At 39.9% G+C, this 26913-nt stretch overlaps 1 protein-coding gene across 5 annotated transcripts in view; it reads right to left on the minus strand.

Moving 5' to 3' along the window:
• Window positions 1–26913, minus strand: part of phkb (phosphorylase kinase, beta) — a 290351-nt gene that overhangs the window by 35611 nt on the left and 227827 nt on the right. For 4 of the 5 annotated variants that reach the window (XM_041192251.1, XM_041192249.1, XM_041192252.1 and 1 more), the window contains 2 exons: window positions 18446–18527; window positions 12882–12939 (listed from right to left, as the gene is read on the minus strand). In XM_041192251.1, coding sequence (XP_041048185.1) covers window positions 12882–12939; window positions 18446–18527 — 140 coding nt within the window. Of the gene's footprint in view, window positions 1–7530; window positions 7622–12881; window positions 12940–18445; window positions 18528–26913 lie in introns of all 5 variants that reach the window. The other variant, XM_041192250.1, reaches the window with a different exon arrangement.

Consider the following 26913-nt stretch of genomic DNA (forward strand, 5'->3'; position numbering starts at 1 on the left):
CAGTGCTAAAGAAATGTGTGGATATTTCTGGTAGTGTCATTTAACAGAAAATTTGGATTTGCTTGAAATTCCTGCCATGTGGTGGTATGTAGGTTATGGCTCATACCAGCAATAAATTCCAATTATTACTGAATGTTTAATTACTCCTTTCTCCCATCTTTTGTGGAATATGTAAAGGGATTGAAGCCAAGGTGGACTATCTTGGAGTAATGTGATTTTTGATATTTATTAACAAGAATACTTATGGCAGAAAAAAAATGGAAGATGATCTCATCTCTATTATTGCAGCCAGGAACAAAAGTCCAAAAATTCATTGATGCCTTTTAAAGATGTAAACATGCTGGATGGTGTATGTATGCACATTCTGCAGCAGAAATAATTCATTCACCATAGTGGGAAAATCTCCCATACAGCCGTTCAGAAACTCTGCCTGATTCAGGCACCAGCTCCTTTGTATATATGAGCAGGTGACCTAATACCTGTTTGAGGCCACCATTCTGAAACCAGATTGTCCTGCATGTAATCTGCTGCTTTCAGGATGAAAATCCTAGGAGGGACTCCTGGAGGTGCCACCAAACAAGTAAGTGCATCTTAAAAAACACTTATTTGAATGTGGAGTGTACAGGTGCAGAAGCACTTGTCTTGGCTCACAACAGTCCTGAAGACAGTTGCTGGCTCTCACTTGATTGTGCCCCATTGCCTCATTCCTTTCGGTCACCTCCCCAACTTCCTAGAACCTACCAGAGTGTCGCAGATGGGGAAGAGCCAGCTTAACTTGGTCCTCTTGGAACCACAGCTCAGTGACAATATGCTGATGAAGCTGATGATATGTTGGGTGAGATCAGGTTACTGGCTTCTAGAGCATGTTGCCCATTTCAGGCCAGAAAACGGGCCCAATCAAATTTCCATGCCATGATTTTTGGATGCTCTAAAGTTACAACATTTGCGTTCAGTGGGGTAGATGGGGCATTCGTCAATGCAGGGGTAAACTGTGTTCAAAATTATGCTAGTCTTCTGGAATGAAGTTAGAATGCAAGTTTCTGCTCAAACTTATTAAAAAAATCAAAAATGTAAAATTGTCCGTGAGCCAGTACTATTGGAATTCAACGCTTTGGAACAAGATTTATTTATTTTTAACTTCCTTGATATTTTTAAGAGTCATAATCTGGTGCAGTTTTATTAATGCAGTTGAAAATGGGTTTATTATAAAAAATAAGCTTTTTAAAGAAGCATCTTGTCTACCACCTGTAAGAAGCCCCATTTTAAAATAACTGAAAACAACTTTAGAAAACTGTACAGAATCATTTATTAATTTCATTTGGAGTAATGTGAATTAGTTTTTTAGTAAATTAAATACTTTTAATTTTAAAAGATACTCTTGTCCTTAAACAAAACAGGTTAATTTTAAGAGTATCTCCAAAAGTCCACAAATTAGTGCTATTAGCAGGAATTTGCCATGATGATTAATTTGATTTGGGTCAAGGCCAGTTTTGTGTTAGGTCTGGCTTCCTGTGAGATTTTTTTAAACCAGAGCCAAAGATTGAGGAAATACAATTTGGCCAATTTTGGGTTAATTGTGATGGAAATACCAAAGAAATTAACAAAAATTCTGCCCAGCATGTCAAGACTCAAGGTGAGCTGGGCAGCATGGATACCTTCCTCACTAAAAGGGAAAAGCTTTATTGGAATCCTTATTGCCCTGACTAAATACCCAGTTGTACTGCAGCAGTGGAGTTAACATGTAAGCCATCATCAAATGGGATCTATCATTCTTCCATTTGGAAGGAGAAAATGTCAATAATCCTGGTACACCTGCAGCAATTCTTACATTAACTGTCACAAGAAAAAAATTTTAGTATATTTTTATTACAAAAGCTGAAATCTTCTTCAGTAGCTAAATTTAATTCATGACCCACATTTCATTGTAAGAATATACTAAGATACACAAACTGCATGAGAAGAACTGCCATTAATCTCAGCTTCTCCTTAGCAGCTGTTAATTCCTAACTCTCAGAACAATACAAAATAAAAATTCCAAAAGTGATAGTAGGAGTGTGGGGAAGCTAAATACAACCTCCAACACTGTCTACATTTCCTCTGTAGCCTTCCTGCTACCACTATTCTATACATCCTAGTTGCTCAGAAATTATTTTTGGAGCCCTCCCTGCCCTATTATATCCTGCCTCTGTCCCAACCACAGACAGCTAATGCCCAAACCCATGCCTTTGACACCTTCAGACTCAACCATCCCGATAATTTCCTGGATGGTCTCCGAGTTGCCATGCTCTACAGACTTCAGTTCATCTAAAGCTTTGCTAACTGTATCCTATTCTGCACCAAGTACCACTCATGCATCATTCATGTACATACAACCTACAATGTCTCTGGTCACCAACACATCCGATTTAAAATTCTAATCTTTGTATTTAAATCTATTCATGACATCATCACACTTTAGGAACGATGTGAGGGTCCTGGGGAGATTTACCAGAATGGTTCCAGGGATGAGGGGTTTTAGCTATAAGTTTAGGTTGGAAAAGCTAGGTTGTTCCCCTTGAAGCAAAGGAAGATGAGGAGAGATTTGATAGAGATGTACAAGATTATGACAGGTTTAGAAAAGGTTGATAAAGAGATGCTGCTCCCATTAGCTGGTGTACAAGGATGAGGGGACACGAGGTTTAAGGTTTTGGGCAAGAGGTATGGGGGATGTTAGTGTCATAAAAATATAATAATTTCCATAATATTATTGTGATTTATTGCAAAGTTAGGTTAATATTGGCGTTTGGATAGTGTGTGTGTGTGTGTGTGTGTGGGACTTAATTGAATTGGAGACAGCTGATCTGGAGGCTTTGAGTTATCAAAAGGGAAGCTAGGTTTGAAATGCTAAATGCGTAAACAGGGCTGAAGTTTTAGAATGTGAGGTGATAGGAACATTTGTATTTTTAGATAAATTAAGTTAGTTTGAATTTCAAAGAGATGGTAAGATGTTACACCTAGCCATAAGAAGCTAAGCCAAACAGCTTGTTTATTTTTCCCAAAGGTTACTGATAAAATTAGTACTATGAAAGGATTTCTATCATGAGAAAAGTAAAAACATATGGGAACAATGGAATTTGCATTAAAAGGGAGAAACATATATAAAGGAGATGAGGTTACGTGTAAGAGAGAGGTAATTCTAAGATCTAACATGTGTGAAAAGCCTCCAGCCAAGTTGCTGCCTACAGGAAGTGAAACTAAGAAAACTCACTTTGAATATCACTGTCCAGGGTATTGTTGCCTTTGCCTGGGTCTGTTTAAATCTATTTGTTTTTACTGTTGCCTTAACAGGCGTAACAGGGAGCCAGGCTAATTAGGGGATTTAGGAGTTATTATACAAGTAATTTGTAGACCTATGTGTGTGCTTAAAATCTTTCCTTTTATTAATAAATGTTTAACTTAGTTTTGTAAAATCTTTAAGACAGGGTGGGCTTATTACTACTGAATTCAAGGCGCACATCTCGAAATAAAATACAAATTGCAAAACAGTTGTGGCAACTGTTTCAAGTTTCCCTTTGGGATTTGAGCAGCTCGGCATTTACCATCTGCTGTGCCGTAACAATGAGAAAGAACTTTCTTATGCAGCGGGTGATAATGACCTGGAAATTGCTGCTGACGAGGCTGGTGGAAGGTGAGACGATGAATGATTTCAGAAGGAAATTGGATAGGGAAAACTTGAAGGAAATAAACTTACAGGGCTACAGGGAAAGAGTGGAGGAATGGGACTGACTGGACCGCTCTTCAGAGGGTCCGCATGAACTTAATAGGCTGAATGGTCTCCTCCCATGCAGCAAGAACTCGATGAACAAGTCCTTCCTCATCTCTAAGCATTTTTGCATGCTTATACCCACATCCCCAGAGCTCTCCATTCTACTGATTTTGGCCTTTTATGCATTCACTCTCCCTTTGGTCCACTACTGTCTGTTTGGTCTCTTTTTTAATTTATTTGTTCATTCATGGGATGTGGGCATCGCTGGCTAGGCCAACGTTTATTGCCCATCCCTTGTTGCCCTTGGCGAGCTGCCTTCTTGAACCACTGCAGTCCATGTGGTGTAGGTACACCCACAGCCCACAGTGCTGTCGCAAAGGGAGTTTCAGGATTTTGACCCAGCGACAGTGAAGGAACGGCAATATATTTCCATATTAGGATGGTAAGTGGTTTGGAGGGGAACTTGCAGGTGGTGGTGTTCCCGTGTGTCTGGATAGTTTCAAGCTTCTTGAGTGTTGTTGGAGCTGCACTCATCCAGAAAAATGGAGACTATTCCATCACACTCCTGGCTTGTGTCTTGTAGACTGTGGACAGGTTGTTGGGAGTCAAGGGGTGAGTTACACACCACAGGATTCCTAGCCCCTGGAACTGGGAAAGGGCCACAGAGCGACTGTTACTGAGATGTGGCCACAGAAAACTGCAATTTAGAAAGGGCCACAGAGTGACTGAAACTGGGAAAGGGCCACAGAGAGTTTGAAACTGCGAAAGAGCCACAGAGCGACTGAAACTGGGCAAGGGCCACAGAGCGACTGAAGCTGGTTAAGAGCCACAGAGTGACTGAAACTTGTAAAGGGCCACAGGGTGACTGTTGCTGAGAGTGGGCCACAAAGCGACTTAAGCTGAGATAGGGCCGCAGAGCGACTGTGACTGACCACATGGTTATGATCACTGTTGTAGTCCCTATAAGGTTGGGGTGTCAAATTCAGTTCTAGGAGGTGTCCTGATCTGACATCCTGGCACTTGCTCTGGGCCACATTCAACAAAAGTTATTTGATCACATTGGGGTAGAAATTAAAACAGACACAATGTATACCAATTTCTGGGTGACAGTTTAAATTGCATTTGCATGAAAACATATTTGCCCTTAGTGTTTTTGGGGCACCTGGTGGCTGATTGAAATTGGCATTGGATTAATTTAAGTAAGTAAAGATGGATCCTGTGCTTGTTTCAGGACCCTTCTGTAATATGTGTGAAAAGCTAGATGTTGTGCAACTCAAACTAGTTCATCCAGTTCTGTAGTGCATAAACTAAGAAGTGTGGAGCAGGAATACTCCAAAGCAATACAATGGGCTATACTCAGCTCTATTGTAACTGACCACTTCATGTATTTCAGCTTGTGCTGTAAAACTACAGCGTAACTACCCTTGCTGCAGTGACCTTGCAGCTGTTTCTCATTTTCCACTAGTGAAAATAATCTTCATTTCTTACCTATTATAAAGTCCCTATAAAAACAAAAAACTGCAGATGCTGGAAGTCCCTATGTTTCACTCACACTTTTACGACTGTAGCCACTGCTATTGCTGCTGTTCCCAACTCTGCAGGCATTGCTGAACACAGACAAATTCTTACTTTGTTCCCCAGACCTCTGCCTCCTACTCCCAATCTCTAGTTTCCATGACTATTCCTGATGCTCAAGCTAAAATTTTCCAACCCCATTTCATAATTCCCTCTCTTCCCTGAACCCACATCCTCACCCCTATTTCTCAGTCTCTGAGCCCTTCTGCTTAACCCCCAAACGCCCCATCTCTTCCCGCCACAATTACTTGAACCTCCATTCTGAACCCCAATCTCATTGCTGAGTTCCAATCTGCCACTCCCCTTCCCCGAATCCCAACCTGCCCCCCAGCCCCAAGCTGCTGCCCCGCCCTCATCCCAATCTGCCACACCACAGCCCTTCATCTTAATCTGCTGTCAGTCACCAAGTCCCAACCTGCTGCTTCCATTCCCCATTCCACTCTGCCCCCATTCATCCCAATCTGCTGCCACCCTCCCGATTCTCAGTCTGTCTCACTCCCTGAGTCCAAATTGGTCCCCCTTAGTACCAATCTTCTGCTCCTCCATCCTGAGTTTGAAACTGTCGCCTCTCCAGCCCCTTCAGCCTAATCTGTCAACCCGTTCCTGAGCCCCAGTTTGCAGTCTCCTCCTCATCGCAATTTGCCACCCCTACTCCTGGAGGCCCAATCTGTCAGCCTCCCTCCCGAGTCCCAGTCTGGCTACCTCCCCAAGTCCCAAACTCTGGCCTGAAGCCTCTGTTCACCCTGTCCAATCTCATCTTGTCCATGTCTCTCCCACCTCCACATGCCAGACCCATTTCTGGTCACTCCGGAGAGGTTGGGGGCTGCATCTCTATGCCATGTGGAGGGGTTGCTGATGTCACGGATTGGTGGAACAGCACTATAGCAATGCAAAATTTGAAGCCACAGGTCTTTCAGACTGTAAGAAATATTCACTGGGATATTTGGCTCAGCACACCAGAGGCTGGATGGAATGGCTCCGCGGAACATATATTTGTCACCCCTGCTCTAAGGAGAAGGAGGCAGTAGTAGGAGGTTTAAAGTGAGAATGCTAAGTGAAAGGGCACAGCAATAAATAAGTCAAAGATAACTAGCAAGGTTAAAAGTAATGAACCATACTTTGTTCAGGTAAGTGAACAGAATCTTATAAAGATTAGAACAAATATGTTTTAACTTGGCACTCATACAGAGATAAAACAAAACCTCAACGATGCTCATCACTTATCCTACATTACACTAGTGTGAAGTGAAATCCAAAATGTTTCAGTGATTTGTCATGAGCTACATACAATAATGGCTATAGAAGTGTAAATAGTATGCAGTGTGTCAGAAATAGGGGAAAATAGTGACGTAGTGGTAATATTGTTGGACTTGTAATCCAGAGAGCCCAGGCACATGCTCTCGAGACATGGTTTCAAATCCCACCAAGGCAGCTGATGGAATTTAAATTGAATTGATAAGACTGGAATTAAAAGTTAGTCTCAGTATTGGTGACCATTAAACCATTGTTGTTTGTTGTAAAAACTCATCTAGTTCACTAACAGCCTTTAAGGAAGGAAATCTGCCATCCTGACTTGGTCTTACCTAATGTGACTCCAGGTCCACAGCAATGTGGCTGACTCTTAATTGCCGTTTAAAATGGCCTAACAAGCCACTCAGTTCAAAGGCAATTAGGGATGGGCATCAATGCTGGCCTTGCCAGCGATGTCCATCTCCCATGAAAGAATAAAGAAAAAAAATGCCAACATGTACATCCTGAGACTTGAAATGTGAGAATGCAATGGAACAAAGATGTCAAGATTTGATGGAATGCAACAAAGAACTAGTGAAAAATGTTTAATAAGCACAGCCAAAAAATATGCATGTCAAAAACATATGAGAACCACAACTGGATGCACCCAAGCATAATTAAGAAAGTCTGCAATTGGCATATAATCATTTAAATTAAGAAACTTATTAAATGGAAAGCTTTGGTTGCTCAGCAAAAGCATAACTAGCTGTCCAGTTAAATTAATCAAACACATGCTCCAAATCTTGCACAAAAGTAATGAAAAACCATTTATAAATAAAGCGAATGGACGTTATCTCTGGTGGATGCTAGGAAAGCATTAGCACACAATTATACTGTGCAAGGCATTCATTAAATAAATCTGGGTGGTATTGTGACACACTGAAGATGGCACCAAATCTCACAAATGCTGTCCTAATTACCTGCTTCCCATGTACCAGCATTGTGGTAATATGTGGGGCATTAGAGGCAGCAACCAGCTCTAAAAATGCAGCACTGTAACGTACAGCCAACCTAAATATATTGTATAATGATTATATAAGTTCATAGGAATTATAAAGAAAGCCAAAGTTCTGAACATACAGAAAAGTCTACATTTTATATATTGCAAACCATTTAAATGTAATAACTATAACATTTCTGTAATTAAATACTTAAGTAATATTAGTAAAAAGGACAACAAATACGCAAAACATGTCTAAATAGGTTCAAAATTGATTATATGCCATAGTGGAGGGGAATCAATTCCCCTCCCTCAAAAAGATCATTGAGAATTAACTAACTTATATGACTCATTTCTGCTCTGAATTTGAAAACTTGTTTCCTCCCCAAATGCTTGTCCAACTCCTCTCCAACAGCACTTACCTCTGCTAGTCCCATTGGAAGATCAGCTGGCATGGCAACTACTGGTATATTAATTGATTTACTGCCTAAAAGCACACCCTCACAAATGCAATGTCGACTATCAGATCCACCACAGAGCTGGAAGAAGTGGCCAAAAATGCTTCTCTGACATTAACCACTTGCCCTCAGATACAAAGGTGAGATCTGAAGATAATCAACTGCAGAAATCTGGCCAGCAACCTTCATAGTGCTACTAAGCTGAGATTCCTTAATCAGATGGCATCATATATGCTTGCTATTTGTTCAGCCCTATCATATGTCTATTCAAAACATTTCTTAAACTCCACCTAACGTACGCAAAAAGTGATTTCCCTTAAGGATATCTATCCATAATCTCCTTATATTTAGTCTCAAATATCCTTCTAGGGTTCATTTTACTTCTAATTCAGGGCACAAGCTTAAAGGGGCTACTGTGCCAATTATGAGGGACCTTAATTAACAGCTGTAAGAGGACATAACGGACGCCCTTGATTAATAGTTATGTTGCGATTTTACTTTAGAATCCTAAAACTCTTGTGGCAGTAATTCTAGATAGTCACTTCTAATGTCTTCATCAAACATTAAAACAAAGAAATTTTAAAAATCAACATAAATACTATATTAAAGAAAAAAGTGGAAGTAGGAAATAATCATATTTTAAAGCGGTTCCAACATTCAGTAAAAAAGGCCTGCAGTGGAAAATAGTTAAATGTGGGATGGAAAATATTTAACTATGGGATTGGTAAGTTGAAATACATTACCACCAGGAGTAAGGTGTAATGTCAAAGGCAAGAGATGAATGAATAGAGAGATTAGAACAAACGTCAATTTTAGAAGAGGCAGATAATAATAATTATAAGAAGAGAATTGTACAACAACTTATATTTATACAGCACCTTTCACATGATGAAATGTCCTTAGGTGCTTCAAAGGAGCATTATAAAATCATGTATGACACATATGCCACATAAGGCAATAATAGATCAGATGAACAAATGCTTGGTCAAAAAGGTAGATTTTAAGGAGTGTCTTGATGGAGGCAAGTGAGGTAGTGAGATAGAGAGATGTAGATACAGTATTCCAGAGGTTGGGGCCAAGGCAACTGAAGGCACGGCCACCAATGGTGGAGCAATTAAAACTGGGGATTCAAAAGAGACCAGGCTTACAGGGGCATAGGTTGTGTGGCTGGTGGAGATTACAGGGGTAGGGAGGGGCAAGACCATGGAGGAATTTAAAAACTGGGGCGGGAATTTTAAAATCAAGGCGTTACTTGACTGGGAGCCAGCAAACACAGGGGTGACAATGGAATGGGGGTTGCTGTGAGTTAAGACACAGGCTGCGGAGCTTTGGATGGCTTCAAGTTTACAGAGGGTGGAATTTGGGAGACCAGCGAGGAGTGCGTTGAGTTAGTTGAGTTTATAGGTGACAATGGTATTTGAGGGCTTCAGCAGCAGATGAGCCGAGACAGTGGATAAATTGGGTGATGTTACAGAGATGGAAATAGGCGGTCTTAATGATGGCATGGATATGAGGTCGGAAGCACATCTTGGGATCAAATGTGACATCAAGGTTGAAAACAGACTGACTTAATCTCAGACTGTTGCCAGGGAGGGGAATGAAGCTGGTAGCCATAGAATGGAGTTTGAAGTGTGGGCTTCAGTCTTCCCTACGTTAAAATGGAGGAAATTTCTGTTCATCCAGTACTGGATGTTGGATAGGCAGTCTGATAATTTAGCAATAATGGAGGAGTTGAGAGAGATGGTGGTGAGGGTTGAGCTGGGTGCACATGCTCATTTTCAGTGTACATAAGAAAACTAAAGCTTTGCCTTCAAATGATGTCGCCGAGGAGCAGTGTTTGCTGAGAAAAAGCAGAGCCATGGATAGACCCTTGGGGGACACCAGAGGTAATTGTGTGGGAGCAGGAAGACAAGCCATTATAAGTAATTCTCTGGCTATGATTAGATAGCTAAGAATAGAACCAGGTTGAGAGCAGTCCCATCCAGCTTGACAGTGAAAAGGTGTTGGAGGAAGATAGTGTGGCCAACTGTGTTAAAGGCTGCAGAAAGTTTAGAAGGGCTTAAGGAGTAAAGAGGCCGGGGTTATCTTTGCATTCCAGGGTGATCGTAGAACAGTGAACAGTTGTGGCAGATGAAAGCATGACCTGATTGTGTTTTAAGTGGTCCAGCTGGATCTGGTGGTGGATTGCTAAAGCAGTTGGCTGCCACGAGCTTTCAAGGCAGCGTCCCTTGGACTTAAGGGAACTGAGGTGAGGGCCGCACTAGGGGAGTGGTCACGGTGAGAGAGAGTAATGGTTTCACTGGGAGCTAGGACATCAAACGTGAGCAAATCAGTAACTGCAGAAATGTTGTGGTGAACAGAGGGCCAAAGACAAGATGGTTGAGATTGTGAAAGTGTAATTGTTAATTGGGGGATAGTTTTTTTCCATGGATGAACACAGAAGGAACAGAGGGAAATTGTGACACATATAAAAATTATATGAGAATATCAAGAAGGGAATTAATAAGATTAAGAGAATAGCTCATCTTAATTCCCAATTTGCTATCCATAGATAATTTTGAAGTGGTTAAAGCAAATGTGAGGGATTTTATAAATGAAGAGTGTGAAGACAGTTAAAGGGATGAGCCCACTTAGAGACAAAGAGGCCACCTTATAACTAAGACTGAGGAAAAAGTGAAGATGTTTAACAAATGTTTTACTTCAATTTTTAGAGGAAGCCAAAGGTGGGACTGTAAGATTAAGGATGAAAAATGTATTCAGAAGTAATCTGTATTAAAAAAAAGTTAATGAGAGTAAAATTGGAAAAGTCACCAGTCTCAGATACTAAGTACCTCAAAATTATCCAAAAATTCTAAAAATGAGAATTACTGTGAAGGATTGGAGGGCAACAGACGTTATACTGTTGTTCAAGAAAGTGGATAGGAATAGACAGGAAATTACAGGCAGGTCTGATCCCATTTGTGGGAAAACATCTACAAATTGTACATAAACTTAATGAATATTTAGAAAAGTATGAACAAATCAGGGAATGTCAACGTGGATTTGGAATTGCTTGTCTACTGAATTTTTTTGAGAAAATCTAGTATATAGATAAAAAGAATGCAGTAGTTGTTATCTTTATGTTGAAACTTTTTGATAAGGCAAGTATAAAAAAAATAAGGTATAGGTATTAAAGTACATGTAGAAGCTAGAGAAATGCCCAGAGCATAGAAAGTAAGTGGAAATGTATGTTTTTTTTAGAATGTTGAGACCTGGGCAGTTGTGCACACCAGTGATCTGTACTGATGCTTCTTATGTGTCATTTACATAAATGATCTTGATATAAGCACAGCAGGAATGATATTTTAAAGGCAATCAGGAATATGGAAAGCGTAGTGAGGAAGCGAAGAGGGGAAGAAAAAACTAGCAGTTAATATAAAAAGAAAAATCAATAGTTTATATAAGCATATAAAAAGCAAAAGAATAGTTAAAGACAAGGGTAGTGGTATTACTCAAGTGCCAGTTTTGGGTCTATTACTCTTTCCAATTTTCATAAATAACCTCAGGCGTAGGAAGTAGCATTATAAAATTTGGAAGATAGTTTGGATGACATTTAAGATGTAAAGGCGTTAAAAAGGGTGCAAACAAGGTTTACCAGATACTACCAGACTTCAATTCTGAGGAGCATTTGGAAAACTTATGATTGTTCTCCATGGAATAGAGAAGATTAGGATGTGACATCATAGAGGTTTTCAAGATGATGACAGCTTTTGATACAGTAAATAGAGAAAGACCAGTTCTTCTGAAGAGTGGGTCAATAATTAGAGGTCATAGGTTTAAAATTGGTGACAAAAAAATCTAGAGCGGCATGAGGATTTTTTTCATTCAGAGAATTTTCGGGATCTGGAACACTCTACCTGAAAAATGGTAGAAGCTGATTCCATAAACAATTATATAGGTACCTGAGGATGAGAATCTTATAGGGTTATGGACAAGAAGCAGGCATTTGGGACTAAGCATGACTGCTCTTTCAAAGAGCCAACATTGGCATGATGAGCTGAGTGGCCTCCTTCTGTGCTATAAATTTCTAGGATTCTATGAAGGTTAGACCACTTGGGATACAGGATATCTAATTGTGTGGGATTAAGGCCTGGTGGAAATATTACATTGGTGTTTATAAATAATGGTGGAAGTAAGAATGTAGGTTACCAGAAGGAGGATATAGAACCATTGATGAAGCTAACTGTAGAAAAAAAAAATGTTTTGAAAAAAGTAGTAAAACTCAACATGACATGTACCCCTAAGCTGATAAAAGAAGTAAGATAGGGGAGTGCAGAAGCTTTTTCCAAAATGAGCCTAACATATGAAAATATTGCCATTGGGCTAGGCCATTGCCAACACCTCTGTTTAAGAAAAAAAGTAGAATAATCCGAGTAGCTACAGACCAGTTAGTCTAACATCAGTCAAGGGGAAACCATTAGGCAATGAAATTGGATTTGTTGGAAGCACAAAATGGGGGACAGAAAATTCACGCAGGGTTATCACCAGGAAAATAAAGGAGAAAGATTACAAAAAACCTTTTTCCTACAGTATTATTGGAACACTGAAAGCTTTATCACAACTGGGTGCAGGGACAAAAACTTAAAACTGAAATGGATAAGCATTTGACAGAGGAGATTATACAAGGATACTGGGAAAGAAAATGGGTTAGAGGATACAGCCCTAAACAAAAGGTTGAACCAGTATAGGTTTGTCATTCCAATTGACTTCTATCTGTGTTCACATAATTCAAATGACGCAATAAGCATTTTTATTTTAAATATCTCAAATGCCAAATATGAGCTTTGACATAATACATAGAACAACAGAGCAAAATAAAGGCCAATATACAGACCAGTGTTTCTTTTTGCCTGAACGCTGATAAATTCTTTCCAAACGATCTACAACAGTTCCTGAAAATAAAATATAGTTTTTAATAGGACACAGTATCATATTACAGAAAAACTTAGAGGAATTAAATGAATAAAATCAAGAACTACTGAAAGCAACACCAAGTTAGGATTCAGGTGCAATGGTTCAGGAGTTTATCCAGGATTAAATAATTGCCACATAAATTAACTTGGAATGCAGCAAGGCCTTACAGATGTCACAATGCAATCAGAATTTGCACTGTTTAAATTTACAACCAAGTTAGCAAATTGTTTTTAGTACATTAAGATATTATAAAGAATAAGAGAGTTACATGCTTTGGTAAATGCTGAGAATGAATAGATTTCTTATGGAGATAACATTAATAGTTGGTCTAGTGATTATGTGGCAGTTTATTAATAGCCACATATATTGACAGTTATTCCAAATGTGAAAATTTGATATCAATAACTAACTTTCACTGAGATCCAATCGGAACTGTCAGTACTGGAAAAAATGGGTACTTATTATCAGAAACACTGATTAAACTACAAACCAGTTTAAGCACAGATAACTGTGTTTATTTTTAAGAATAATCATACAACAATAAAACAAAAGAAGTGATCATTTTGATAATGAACAACAATGCTATGTATGTGCCAAGTAGAAGGAAACTAACTCAAGAGATTTCCATAGTCAAATAAAACAAATTTAAAAGGAAAAAGAATAAATGAGTCTTCATAATGTTTTTGGGAACTAGGCGCAAAGGACAGTGCATATTATCGCCCCCCCCACCTTTGGCACACAACTTGCTTACATAATATCTAGTCAAACACTTCTCAAAATGTTTTACAAAACAATGGTTACTTTAAAGTGCAGTCAATGTTGCTATCTTGACAAGTATGGCAGCTATTTTATTGCTGCAAATTCCCACTAATGATACTGATATATTTAACTAATTAATTTATTCTTTTGATTATAGAGGGCAGAATTTTGCCCTTGGCTTGCTGGCTCAACGGGGAGCTGACCACCGCTCGCGATCAGTCCTGGAAGGCAATTTCACACTGGCGGGCCAATTAAGGACTGCCCAGTGTGAAACGCCAGCGGTAGCACTTAGCGCTGCCTGTGTGGGTGTGGGGAGGAGTGCTAGTTCGGCAAGCATAACCTGCGCGCATGTGCTACATAATCTGCCAGAGGCAGAGAACTGGCTCAAGGAGATGAAGATATATGAAATAAAATAATTAAAAAAATAAAAATGTAATGAACATATTGCCTCATGTGACTGTCACATGAGCAGCGACATGTTATTAATGAAAATTTAAAGTTTTTATTTTATTTTTATTTGGAAACCTCATCCCGCACATGGATGAGGTTTCCAAAAAAGTGTGAAGGCCACTTGGCATTTTCGCCTGCCCACCAAGCGTAAGGTTGGACGGGCAGTGAAAAATTTATTTTAATTAACTTTTTAATGGCCTTAATGGGCCTTTTAATTGTCGGCGGGCGCACTGCCGACTCCAGCGCACGCCCATCGACCAAAATATTGTGTGTGTGCAATGATGTTGGGATGCTCACCCGATGCCATTGTGCGTCATTTTACACTCAGTCGGGTCAGGCATGTGCCCGTCTGCTGAGCAAAAAATTTTATCCAGAGAGTCAATAGCACAGAAAAAGGCTATTTGGCTCAAATATCTGCCTGCATCTTTGTTCCTCGAGCCTCCTCCCTTTCCTCTTCATCAAACTCTATCAGCATAACCTTTTCTCCCTCATGTGCTGATCCACTTTCCCCTTAAAAGCATCTGTGCTATGAAGCTCAATTACTTGAATGTTGACCAGAACATCAGAGCTCCATGCCTAACGATTGACTAGGCTATCGTTAGAACTCCCTACTCTTCTTTAAATTATGACATGAGGTCTCTTCCATGTGCTATATTCCATTGTCTATATTCTACAATACTGGATAGACCTTAAGGCATATTGTAATGAGCATTACTGGAGTCTCTTGGCCCATAAATATAAACAAGCCAAGAAATTGCTAGAAAAAATTACGTGTTCACAGCACCCACCGTATTTGTGCAAAAAACAGCAATTTATGGTGAAGAAATGATATGGAATGCCTCAAATTGTTTCACTGTTAACTTTGCCAAAGCCAAAAACATTACCCCTAGTTGTGAACCACTCAACTGTATGTTGTGGGATTTACACCATTATAAACATTAATCTCATCAAAGCCATTTAGGGATGGTAATTTGAGGCCAAACAATCCCAATAATGACATGATTTCTGATTCTAACATGCCACTCATTCTTCAGTGCTCAGAAAAGGAACAATTAAATTGTGGAGTATCACTCCATCAGGTAATGAAATATTCCTAGGTGTTTTCTCAAATTTTTAGTTTTCCTGTGTTTCTTTTTCTCTCTTTTGGTAACCCACTCTCTTAATGATGCTCTCTTTCTGTATGCCATTTGATTCTAATTCACCCTATTTCCTTCTCTGTTGTTCTTCTGCTTCTTTCGCTATCCTTAAATTTATTGGTTAAGGCGATAGACTATTGGGTACAATCATCCTGAAGTCCCAAGTGTGTCATTGAATTCATCGGGCCATATCAATTTCCATTTCCAGCAATTTGCAATGCAAAAGTAATACAATCTAAAAGGTGAAGAAAAAGGTACAATTCCATATAACTTGCTGCGCAATGCAACATTCCAGTAGTTTCTGGGCTGACTTACAACATTAGAAACTTATGGGAGTCATTGAAAGCAACAATACCACACCAGAATGACTTGTAAGTAGCAAACAATAAGGAATTTGGCTTGATAGTACAATATTATTAAATCCTAAATGAGAAAAGGATATGTGTTTTCAATTAATAACTGTAATCAGCTGTGTGCAAGTATTGTGGAGCAGATGTTCCCCTCAACGCAAAAATCTATTGGCTCGAAATAAATTATATGTGAAACAGTATACATAAAACTAGTATTACTCTAATAATAACAGATTGATTTTCTTTCTGATTTTCCCTCCCTGCTGGTCTTTTGTATAATAACAAAGCCATGGGGAAAAAAAGTGGATGTTTTAATGGTGTGAGGTCTCACCTCTCACTGATATGCATCTAACTGCATTGCACACCCTCATGCTGAGCTCCAAATTATACATGTACCTATTTAGCAAAGCATCCCTTTGCATCTTTGAACGTTAATCTTGTTATATTGACTGATAACTGTACAAAAGAATTTTAAAAGTTTAAATCTAGACTTTTGCTACAATTCTCTAGTTTGTTCTTAAATCTGTGATTGAGCCAGCAGCAGACTAAAAAACAAAAACGATGATGCTATGTTCATTGCCATTCACATTCAGGCAACATCAAGACCGCAATGGTCCCAGAAAGATAAAATTAAGCAAAAAAGGTAAAAGCAGAAGTTGTTATTTTCAAGAATTAATTTCGCCATAATGCAAAGGGCAAATTAATTCTTTTTGAGCACTGTTCATTATATGAATATTTGAATCCTGTAATGTTCTAAAATTTGTCAAATTCTTTTGGTGATTCAGTTGTAACTACTATAGGGGCAGGATTTTCCCATCGGTGAGCGGAGGGCAGGGCCTCCACCGCGCCCCATTTAAATTTTCAGGTAGGCAGGGGCTCAGCAAAATCAGCTGTGCGCCCGCTGACCTGTCATTGGCCAACTGATGCCATTGACAGAGTCACTGAAGTAATTAGTGGACCTGCCGGTCCAACCTTAAGGTTGGCGGGCAGGCCAGGAGCCCTGGCGGGAATTAGAAAAAGCATGAAACCTCATCCACAGGTGGGATGAGGTTTCATGTAGGTTTTTAAAAAAATTAATTAAAGTTTTTAAAAAAGTTATGGACATGTCTCAACTCATGTGACAGTGTCACATGAGGGGACATGTCAGGGAATTTTTTTTCTATTTTTAATTTTTTTTTACTGTAGAGACGATCTCCCTGAGGCAGCACTTAGCCTCAGGGAGATGAGCACGCATGCATGAAAGAGCACACTCACAGGTTTAGGGATTCCCCTCCTGCCCGCACAGGGGATGCATAGTGCTTTCGTGAGGATGTGATGCTGGGCGGGCATTAGTTGGCCCGCCCACATAAAATGGTGGTGTGCTCTCAATTGGGGGCGCCGATTGGAGGCACCCACACTTCAACACCCCCCACCCCCCCCCAACTCCCCGATTGGGGGCGGGGGGGAATCCTGCCCTAGATATTTTACTGACCTTACTCTGATAAACTGGTGCGAGTTCAATAATATTCTGGCAAATTCAGAATGGTGTTTGAGCGTTAGGCAACTGTTAATCATTATACAAATTACAGAAACTTGTGTCATTGTTAATTCTGTAGAGCAGAAACTTCTGCAAGTGCAGAATATCAGAGAAAAGCAAAAAAAAATACAGCTTTTGAATGGGGAGACATGACTGACTGCAGCAGTCCATGCATTCTTCTGATCCACCAATAGTGGAAAGAGGGCTTAGACAGCTCCCTCCCTAGCCCGCCATCGCTGTCTACATTCTTTATAAGCGTCCCTTCAAATCTAACTCTGGGACCAAACTTTTGGTTTCCTCCCCTCACAAAGGCTCAGTATTCATTTATTTCTTCATCTATGAAGTATCTTGGGACATCTTTCTTTTTTAATAGCACCATAAAAATCAAAGTGAAAGAAAAAAAATCGTACTTTCAAAACTCAGCAGAGCCAAGGCTTCCAAATAGTACATTTCCAAGATTGAAGTTGGGATTTCAATGCGTCCCAGGGAAGTGAGGGGGAGATTTGCTTCATTGTATAAAATATGGGGTCGTTTTTCAAGTGAGTGCCCATCATAAGAAGCCTGCTATATACTGTGTTTACAATGGACAAGTAGACACTGCATTATATATCTTTCAATAATAGTTATTAAGATAAATTAAATAAATTGCTCATGCCAACAAGCAAATTTTTAGGGTTCTACAAATATAACGTTGAATAAAATCTTGATTTACCTGATAAAACAATAAATGTATCAACAGCTTTAGAGTTGCAACAGTGCCAATATGGAGCCTTCTTTGGTTTCAAAACACAGAACTGTGCTTTAGTTCTTTTTAAAATTTGAAAGGTAATTGAAGCTCAAATTAACATAACAGTAAAGATTCCATTAAAAAAATTGATTAATTCCCTGGTCCCAACTACTTAAAATGCCTACCATTCTGCATTTTTAATTCTGCTTCTAAGCTTCTCATCTAAAAGAAATTCTCAAGTGTTTACTGGTTACTCCCCTAACAATGGTTTCTCCAGGCTCTGACCTGAGATGCTCCATTCAGTATTGCCAGGCCATGTGTCCTTCACAGTACTCCCAGATTGGCCCCATTACAAATAAATACTGCACCAAACAGGCAAGCAGTTCCTCGCAACAGGCGATCTTCTTCCAGCAGTTTCAGGATTTACATTAAACTTGAGGTGAAATATGTTTCAATAAGATTTAGATTGCAAACTATATTGTTAAGTAGTGGAAACTATTTTGTTGCAAAACATATCATCATCTTAGACAATGTAATAAAACCCACCTTCTCCTGTAATGAAATTAGGCCCTTCTTGCTTCAACAAAATGCTCAAGAGCACAGCTTGGCTGACAAGGGAGGTGCAACCCTAAATAAACACACTAATGTTTAGTTGAAACACACAAGAAAACTTGCAGTGGGTCAATAGAAAATATCAGTTTTTAACAAAACATTAAAAAAACATTTCAACAGTGGAGTTTACTTCAGGTTTTGAATCCAGTGTTTGAATCAAACTGCATCACAATCGATTATCCAGTGATGTTGACATTTTAAACATATTTTCTTGGAGTTTACTTCAGCAGTTTACTCATATGATGCGTGGAAACAAATGCAAATACAAACAATCAAATAATGCAATGTCAGATACATCCTACTTTTTAAAACATTTTAAAATTTTAACAATGATTTTATCATTTTATTAAGTTATTGGTTAAACTTGTTAAGATTTCCCTTGTTGCCAAAAACAAAGCTACAAAAATGTCAGCGTTCAAAAACATAACAAATTTAATGTCAAATTATTTGTGTCTAAAGGGCTTCCTGTTGTTCAACTAGATGAACAGGATGCTTGAATAATCCCGTGATAAATGTCAATTGAGAAGGATGTGTAAATCATTAAATGCAAAGGAGGAATGAACACAGTACCCCATGTTTGTTTTAGTACATTACTACAGTCTATCATGTTGCCCACAGTAGAAGCAGCAATTACCCAGCATAACAAAAAAGGAAGGAACTTAAAACAATCATCACTAGAGAAAAAAAGTATTGCACAAATTTAACAGGACTAAAGTTTGACAAATCTGATGGCATATATCCTAGAGTCTTAAAAGAAAGAGCAGAGATAGTGGATGCATTGGTTGTAAACTTCCAAAATTCCCTAGGTTCTGGAAAGGTTGTAGTGGATTGGAAAATCACAAAAATAATGCCTCTATTCAAAAGAGGGAGACAGAAGCAGGAAATTATAGGCCAGTTAACCCAACATCTGCCATTCGGAAAATGTTGGAATCCATTATTAAGAAAGTAGTGGAGCAGATTTAGAAAATCATATTACAATCAAGCAACATGGTTTCTTATGCTCTTATGGTTTTATGAAGGGGCAATAGTGTTTAACAAATTTTGTAGTTTTCTTTAAGGATGTAAAGGTCAGGGTGGATAAAGAGGAACCAGTAAATATAGTGTATTTGAATTTCCAAAAGGTATTTGATAAAGTGCCATATAAAAGGTTGCTACACTTATCAAATGGAGGAGCAGGCTTGAAGGGCCAAATGGCCTACATCTGCTCCTATTTTGTATGTTTGTATGTACACAAGAGCTCATAGTGATAGGGATAATATACTGCATGGATAGCGGATTGGCTAATGAACAGAAAGCAGAGTCAGGATAAATGGGTAATTTTCAGGTTGGCAAACTAACTAATGGGATGCTACAGGGATGAATTCTGAGGCCTCAACTATTTACAATCTATATTAATAATACGGATGAAAATGCCAAGTGTATTGTAACCAAATATATGGACAACAATATAATGATAACACTGACCTCTACCTCGCGGAGGCTGAGCGTCAACTCGCAGACACTTCCTCCTACCTCTCCCTGGACCATGACCCCACCACTGAACATCAAGCCATCGTTTCCAGGACTGTCACTGACCTCATCTTCTCTGGGGATCTTCCTCCAGCTGCTTCCAACCTCATAGTCGCCCAGCCTCGGACAGCCCGCTTCTACCTCCTACCCAAAATCCACAAACAGAACTGTCTCGGTAGACCGATCGTGTCAGCTTGCTCCTGCCCCACAGAATTCATTTCTCGTTATCTTGACTCCCTTCTCTCTCCCCTTGTCCAGTCCCTTCCCACCTACATCCGTGATTCCTCTGAAACCTTACGTCACATCAACAATTTCCAGTTCCCTGGCCCCAACCGCTTCCTCTTCACCATTGTCGTCCAATCCCTTTACACCTCCGTCCCCCACCAGGATGGTCTGAGAGCCCTTAGCTTCTTCCTCAAACAGAGGCCCGAACAATCCCCATCCACCACTACTCTCCTCCGTCTGGCTGAACTTGTTCTCACACTGAACAATTTCTCCTTCAACTCCTCTCACTTCCTCCAAATAAAAGGTGTGGCTATGGGTACCCGCATGGGTCCCAGCTATGCCTGTCTATCTATGGGGTATGTGGAACATTCCTTGTTGCAGTCCTACTCCGGCCCCCTTCCACAACTCTTTCTCCAGTACATCGATGATTACTTCGGTGCTGCTTCATGCTCTGGTCAGGACTTGGAAAAATTTATTAATTTTGCTTCCAATCTCCACCCCTCCATCATTTTCACGTGATCCATCTCTGACACTTCCCTTCCCTTCCTTGACCTCTCTGTCTCAATCTCTGGTGATAGACTGTCCACCAATATCCATTACAAGCCTACCGACTCCCACAGCTACCTCGACTACAGCTCCTCACACCCCGCTTCCTGTAAGGACTCCATCCCATTCTCTCAGTTCCTTCGCCTCCGTCGCATCTGTTCCGATGATGCTACCTTCAAAAACAGTTCCTCTGACATATCCTCCTTCTTCCTTAACCGAGGTTTTCCACCCATGGTCATTGACAGGGCCCTCAACCGTGTCCTGCCCATCTCTCGCGCATCTGCCCTCACACCTTCTCCTCCCTCCCAGAAACATGATAGGGTCCCCCTTGTCCTCAATTATCACCCCACCAGCCTCCGCATTCAAAGGATCATCCTCCGTCATTTCCGCCACTCCAGCATGATGCCACCACCAAACACATCTTCCCTTCACCCCCTCCCTGTCGGCATTCCGTAGGGATCGTTCCCTCCGGGACACCCTGGTCCACTCCTCCATCACTCCCTACTCCTCAACCCCCACCTATGGCACCACCCCATGCCCACGCAAAAGATGTAACACCCGCCACTTCACTTCCTCTCTCCTCACCGTCCAAGGGCCCAAACACTCCTTTCAAGTGAAGCAGCATTTCACTTGCATTTCCCCCAACTTAGTCTCCTGTATTTGTTGCTCCCAATGTGGTCTGCTCTACATTGGAGAGACCAAACGTAAACTGGGCGACCGCTTTGCAGAACACCTGCGGTCTGTCCACAAGAATGACCCAAACCTCCCTGTCGCTTGCCATTTTAACACTCCACCCTGCCCTCTTGCCCACATGTCTGTCCTTGGCTTGCTGCATTGTTTCAGTGAAGCCCAACGCAAACTGGAAGAACAACACCTCATCTTCCGACTAGGCACTTTACAGCCTTCCAGACTGAATATTGAGTTCAACAACTTTAGATCTTGAACTCCCTCCTCCATCCCCACCCCCTTTGTTTCTTCCCCCTTCCTTTTGTTTTTTCCAATAATTTATATAGATTTTTCTTTTCCCACCTATTTCCATTATTTTTAAATACTTTTAAATCTTTTATGCTCCCCCCACCCCCACTAGAGCTATACCTTGAGTGCCCTACCATCCATTCTTAATTAGCACATTCGTTTAGATAATATCACCAACTTCAACACCTATGTGTTCTTTTGTTCTTTTGTCAGTGACATCTTTTGATGATCTGCTTCTATCACTGCTTGCTTGTCCCTACAACCAACCCCCCCCACCTTAAACCAGCTTATATTTCACCCCTTCCTTGGATTCATCTAGTTCTGTTGAAGGGTCATGAGGACTCGAAACGTCAACTCTTTTCTTCTCCGCCGATGCTGCCAGACCTACTGAGTTCTTCCAGGTAATTCTGTTTTTGTTAATGATTAGAAAGATAGGTGGGAAAACTAGTTGTGACGAGGACGCAAAGGGCAGAATTTTTGATCTCTGGAGGAGGTGGGATTGGAGATGGGCAGGACATTCCCACCTCCAAGCCATTAAGGATTATGCCGGTTTGGATGAAACAGCTACCTGCCCACAAACGGCAAGTAGCCAATTAGGCCTTTCAAAGGGGCTATTAAGGCCTTTCTGTCACCACTGACAAAAATGTTCTCCTTACACCTATAATCCTTTTCCTCTCCAAACACTTTTGACTGCTCCACCACCTTCAAACACATTGCACACATGTACATGGCTCCATCTCTCCTCCCTCTGCAACACCCTCAACTCCAACATGCCAATGTGCACCTTCTGCTCTTGTAATTCTGGCTTTATTTAAATGTACTTTCTTCCCTTTAGTTGGATGCAGAGCCTTCAACTACATTAGTCCCACATTTTGGATCATTCTCTCTAAATATTTTTGCTTTGCTAATGCTCTCTTCTGCAAAAATCTTCTGGAACAAATCTCTTTTCACCATATCTTCAAATACTTTCCTAAATCTGCTGCTTTCATTTTAGCCCTGTAAATCTCTTCGGATTCTTTTATTATGTTAAAGGTTATGTAAGTGCACTTTGTTGATGAGCATGAAGCACGAGGATGCTTTACTAATTATTAAATGAACAAGGTGTAACTAAAATACATCCTTGTACAAAAATAACTACGAACAGTTTTGAAGTTATGTATCATGATGCATCGTGGGATTACCCAGGCTTGACCAAGTTTCCGGTTTAAGTTTTAAAAGTGTTCGCAGTAAAAAAAAACACATGGAGTGGATATAATTGGGGATGCGACATTTTGGTCAGGCCATGAAACTGATGACTGGCCTATGGGTCAGGCCCTGATATGCTAAGGAACGTGATTTCAAGAGCCAGGCTAAGATATGCAGATGACTGGACAATATAATAAACCATCAGAATAAATAAGGCAAAGTTCATGATTCATTAAACTGTATATCTTTGAATTGCCTCTTACAGCATCCTGAGAGAGCATTTGCTTGCATGCATACTTATACTGAATAAACTGCTAAACTGCTGCTTGATTCGCTTACAGCTGATTCTGTGTCAAGTGAAACTCCACAACAACTGTCGCTGTGAGCAGGGTCCCCATTAGCAACTGAGGAATCAATTGGCTAGATGCACCAGTTGGGTGAGTACCATTATTTTACTGCCCATAGTTAGGGTGTAAGTCCAGCGACCGTGTGATACAATTTGCAGAGACCCAAACCGAAAAGTCGGTTGAAAGGTGAGGAAGCAGAAGCTGCGCTATTCGCCATGAGTTGCCAGGAGGCAGATCAGAACCGTTCCCTAGGCGACAGACCAGGTACAGCCACACCAGGAGACAGGCAGTTCAGAGCCACCATAGCACAGGCCAGAGGCAAGCTACCATTAGCTGCGAGCTGCCAGTGGATAGATCAAAATCGTCCCCAGGCGATAGGCCAGGTAGAGCCGCACCATGAGACAGGCAAGCCAGAACTGCCTGAGCACAGGCCAAAGGCGAGATACCATATAACCATGTCCAGACTAGACGCAAATGAGTGGGAGCAGAAGCGTCAATGGCCAAATATAGAACAGATAAAAACAGAAATTAATAGAAAAGATGAGAAAGAAAGAAAGGAATCTGGAAGACCCCCCAACCAAGCAGAAGGGGTGGTGAGATGCCCAGAACAAGGACAAGGGAGAAAAAGGCGTGATTATAGTTATCAGTAGCTACTTAGGACTCAGTAAACATATAAAACGGGTGTGACAGTTTAAGTGTTTTTAACTTTAAACTGATTAGTTTTGCAGCTGTAGATATTTTTTGTGTACACAGACAAGGTGAGAAAAATAAACTTTGAAGTTAAAGATAATGGTTAGAGTAAGTTAAGTTGGAAATACCCACAGCGAGTTTTGCTGTATGTGAAAATGAAAAAGGGAAATTGTGTCTGCGTCAGCTTTAGGGATATTTGTAGCTGTTGTAAAACAAAAACAAAAACAGAATTACCTGGAAAAACTCAGCAGGTCTGGCAGCATCGGCGGAGAAGAAAAGAGTTGACGTTTCGAATCCTCATGACCCTTCGACAGAACTTGAGTTCAAGTCCAAGAAAGAGTTGAAATATAAGCTGGTTTAAGGTGTGTGTGTGGGCGGAGAGAGAAAGAGAGAGAGAGAGGTGGAGTGGGGGTGTGGTTGTAGGGACAAACAAGCAGTGATAGAAGCAGATCATCAAAAGATGGTTACTCTTTTCTTCTCCGCCGATGCTGCCAGACCTGCTGAGTTTTTCCAGGTAATTCTGTTTTTGTTTTTGTTTTGGATTTCTAGCATCCGCAGTTTTTTTGTTTTTATCTTTGTAGCTGTTGTGTCTGTCTGATTTTCTTTGAGTGTTTGTAAGACAATGTACAAATGTTTGTCACTGTCTTTAAAGGTTGATTAAGTCTTTGTGGTCTGGTTCTGTATGTTGTCTTCAGTTGTTGGTTAAGGAGTGAAGCAATTGTTTTTTGGAGAGACAAAGAGATGGGACTCCTTTAGGGGGTTAGTGGGCAAGGGCACTTAGGGACAATGTGGCTGTGATTGTAAGCTTTGTCACTTTGATTGTCCTGTAAATGAACTCTCAAAGACTCCCTTTCTCTCTCCTATGCTGTGTGAGGCTGCTGTTGAAGTTAGTAGACTTAAGCATGTATCAAAAAGTCACTTTTCCTGAGTTTTTGCTTGTAGTTGTTTGAAAAGGTACTTTGAAGAAAGAAGAGTTAAAGAAGAAAAAACTGAGACTCATGTTTTAAGTTATTCCTTTTCTTTTTAAAAAAACATGTGCTATTTCTATTGTTTTGATTTGGTTTTAAGTTGTTAAAGTGTGTGAATGGAGAATGCCAGGCACAGTGTGGGAAGTTTCCAAAGAGAATGTGTGTGTGTGAAAAAGAAAAGATTTTATGTGGATGATGTGTGTTTTAAGTTTTGTTTCAGCACTTTTGAGTTTAAAAGGAATTTCACAGTGGCAATTGTTATTTAGATTAAGGGAGAAGTAATTGAAACAAAGTAAACGTTTAAATTCAAGTTGACATTTCTGATCAAAGTTGCAATTCTAATTTTATTTTGTGAATCTTAATCCAGACAGGTTTTCACATGTGAGTTAGTTTCGAGTTTGGAAGTGGTTAATTGGAACTTTAAAGAAAGAAAATATTTGTTTTAAGCTCAGACTGCAAAACAAATAGGATACTTTGACAAAAAAGGTTTAAAAAGTTGAAAAAAAGGGACAATTTGGAAACTGTCTGAGTGAGTTGAATAGCTCCGCCCCTCTTTACAGTGCAGAGTTGAGTAACCTGCAGGGATCTATAGAATGTTAAGTTTTTAAATTGATAAGATAAATTTGGACTGAACTAATTAATTTGGCCCGAAGAAAAATGGATCTTGTATTTGTTTTTTTACCAGGATGACTATGGCAATCAGCACAGCAAGTAACTAACTCTAATATCTTTAAAGATCAAAGAACTTTGTGACAGTATTGTGATAGTTTAGATTGATGGCTTTGCCTTTCTTTCTAAAAAGGTTTATTTTAAACTCATTCAGATTTGTTACAATTTGTTATCTTTCAAGACTTAAAGTGTTTGTAAATTAGTTGTAGTCGACTTCCCTACAACTGAATCACAGAATCTTTATAGTGTAGAAGAGGCCATTTGGCCCATCAAGTCTGCACTGGGTCTCTGAAAGAGCATTCTATCTAGTCCCCTGCCTTATTCCCGTAACTTTGCACATTCTTTCTTTACAGCTAGCAATCCAATTCCCTGTTGAATACTTCAATCATTGAACCTGCCTCCACCACCTTCTCAGGAAGTTAGTTCCAGGCTCCAAAACTTTTTCCTCACATTGCTTTTGCTCCTTTTGCCAATTATTTCAAATCTGTGCCCTCTAGTTCTAGTTCTGTAGACACCTTTGTCTTTGATAAGTTGATTTGAAAACCACCAGGCCTGGACATTTTTGAAATTTAAATTTATATGAGTTGCTGTTACATGTACTCAAAGGAAAAGGGAATTTATTTGAATTTAAAGGGATAAATGGGATTTTTAATTTTCAAGGAAAAATTAATAAAAACAGTCTGGGTGGTTCAAGGAAGAATCCTTTTATTTGAAGAGAAATACATTGAATGTTTTATTGTTTGAATTTGGGACAAGTTATATAGAAACAATATACTTGCAACCAGTCTAATTTGATGGTCTGCCTAGTAAAATGCTACCTAAGGGAAAGAACAAGCAAACATGTATAATCTGTTGTTTTAATTTTATATACTTATATGCTAATAGCTTGGGAAGTAACAGTACTCCTGTAAGGATAAGGGGTATTGTTGAGTGAGATGATTTGCAGTGAAGTTGTAATGAATAATAATACCATGGGGTCATGGAATGGAGACCGAGTTTAATTTGAATAAAAAGAAATTTAAAGTTTGTGCAGATCACACCGCTCCGGAAGCAGTGAAAAAGATTTGTCAACAATAATGATGAGATGATACAGGAGTAACATCTTGTCCTGCGGGAAACTAGAGGTTCTAAAATGCTTAAAGTAAGCCTAATGAGAATTAAACATTCCTCTATAGTACGTATGTGCAAAGGTGGGGTAAGAGCTAATTGAGCTATAAGGAAATCTAGCTTCTGTTTTAAACTAGCTTGAATCTATACAGCTGTGACAAAGACAAAAGAATTACTATTT

The sequence above is a fragment of the Carcharodon carcharias genome, chromosome 7 (assembly GCF_017639515.1).
Source record: "Carcharodon carcharias isolate sCarCar2 chromosome 7, sCarCar2.pri, whole genome shotgun sequence".
NCBI lineage: Eukaryota > Metazoa > Chordata > Chondrichthyes > Lamniformes > Lamnidae > Carcharodon > Carcharodon carcharias.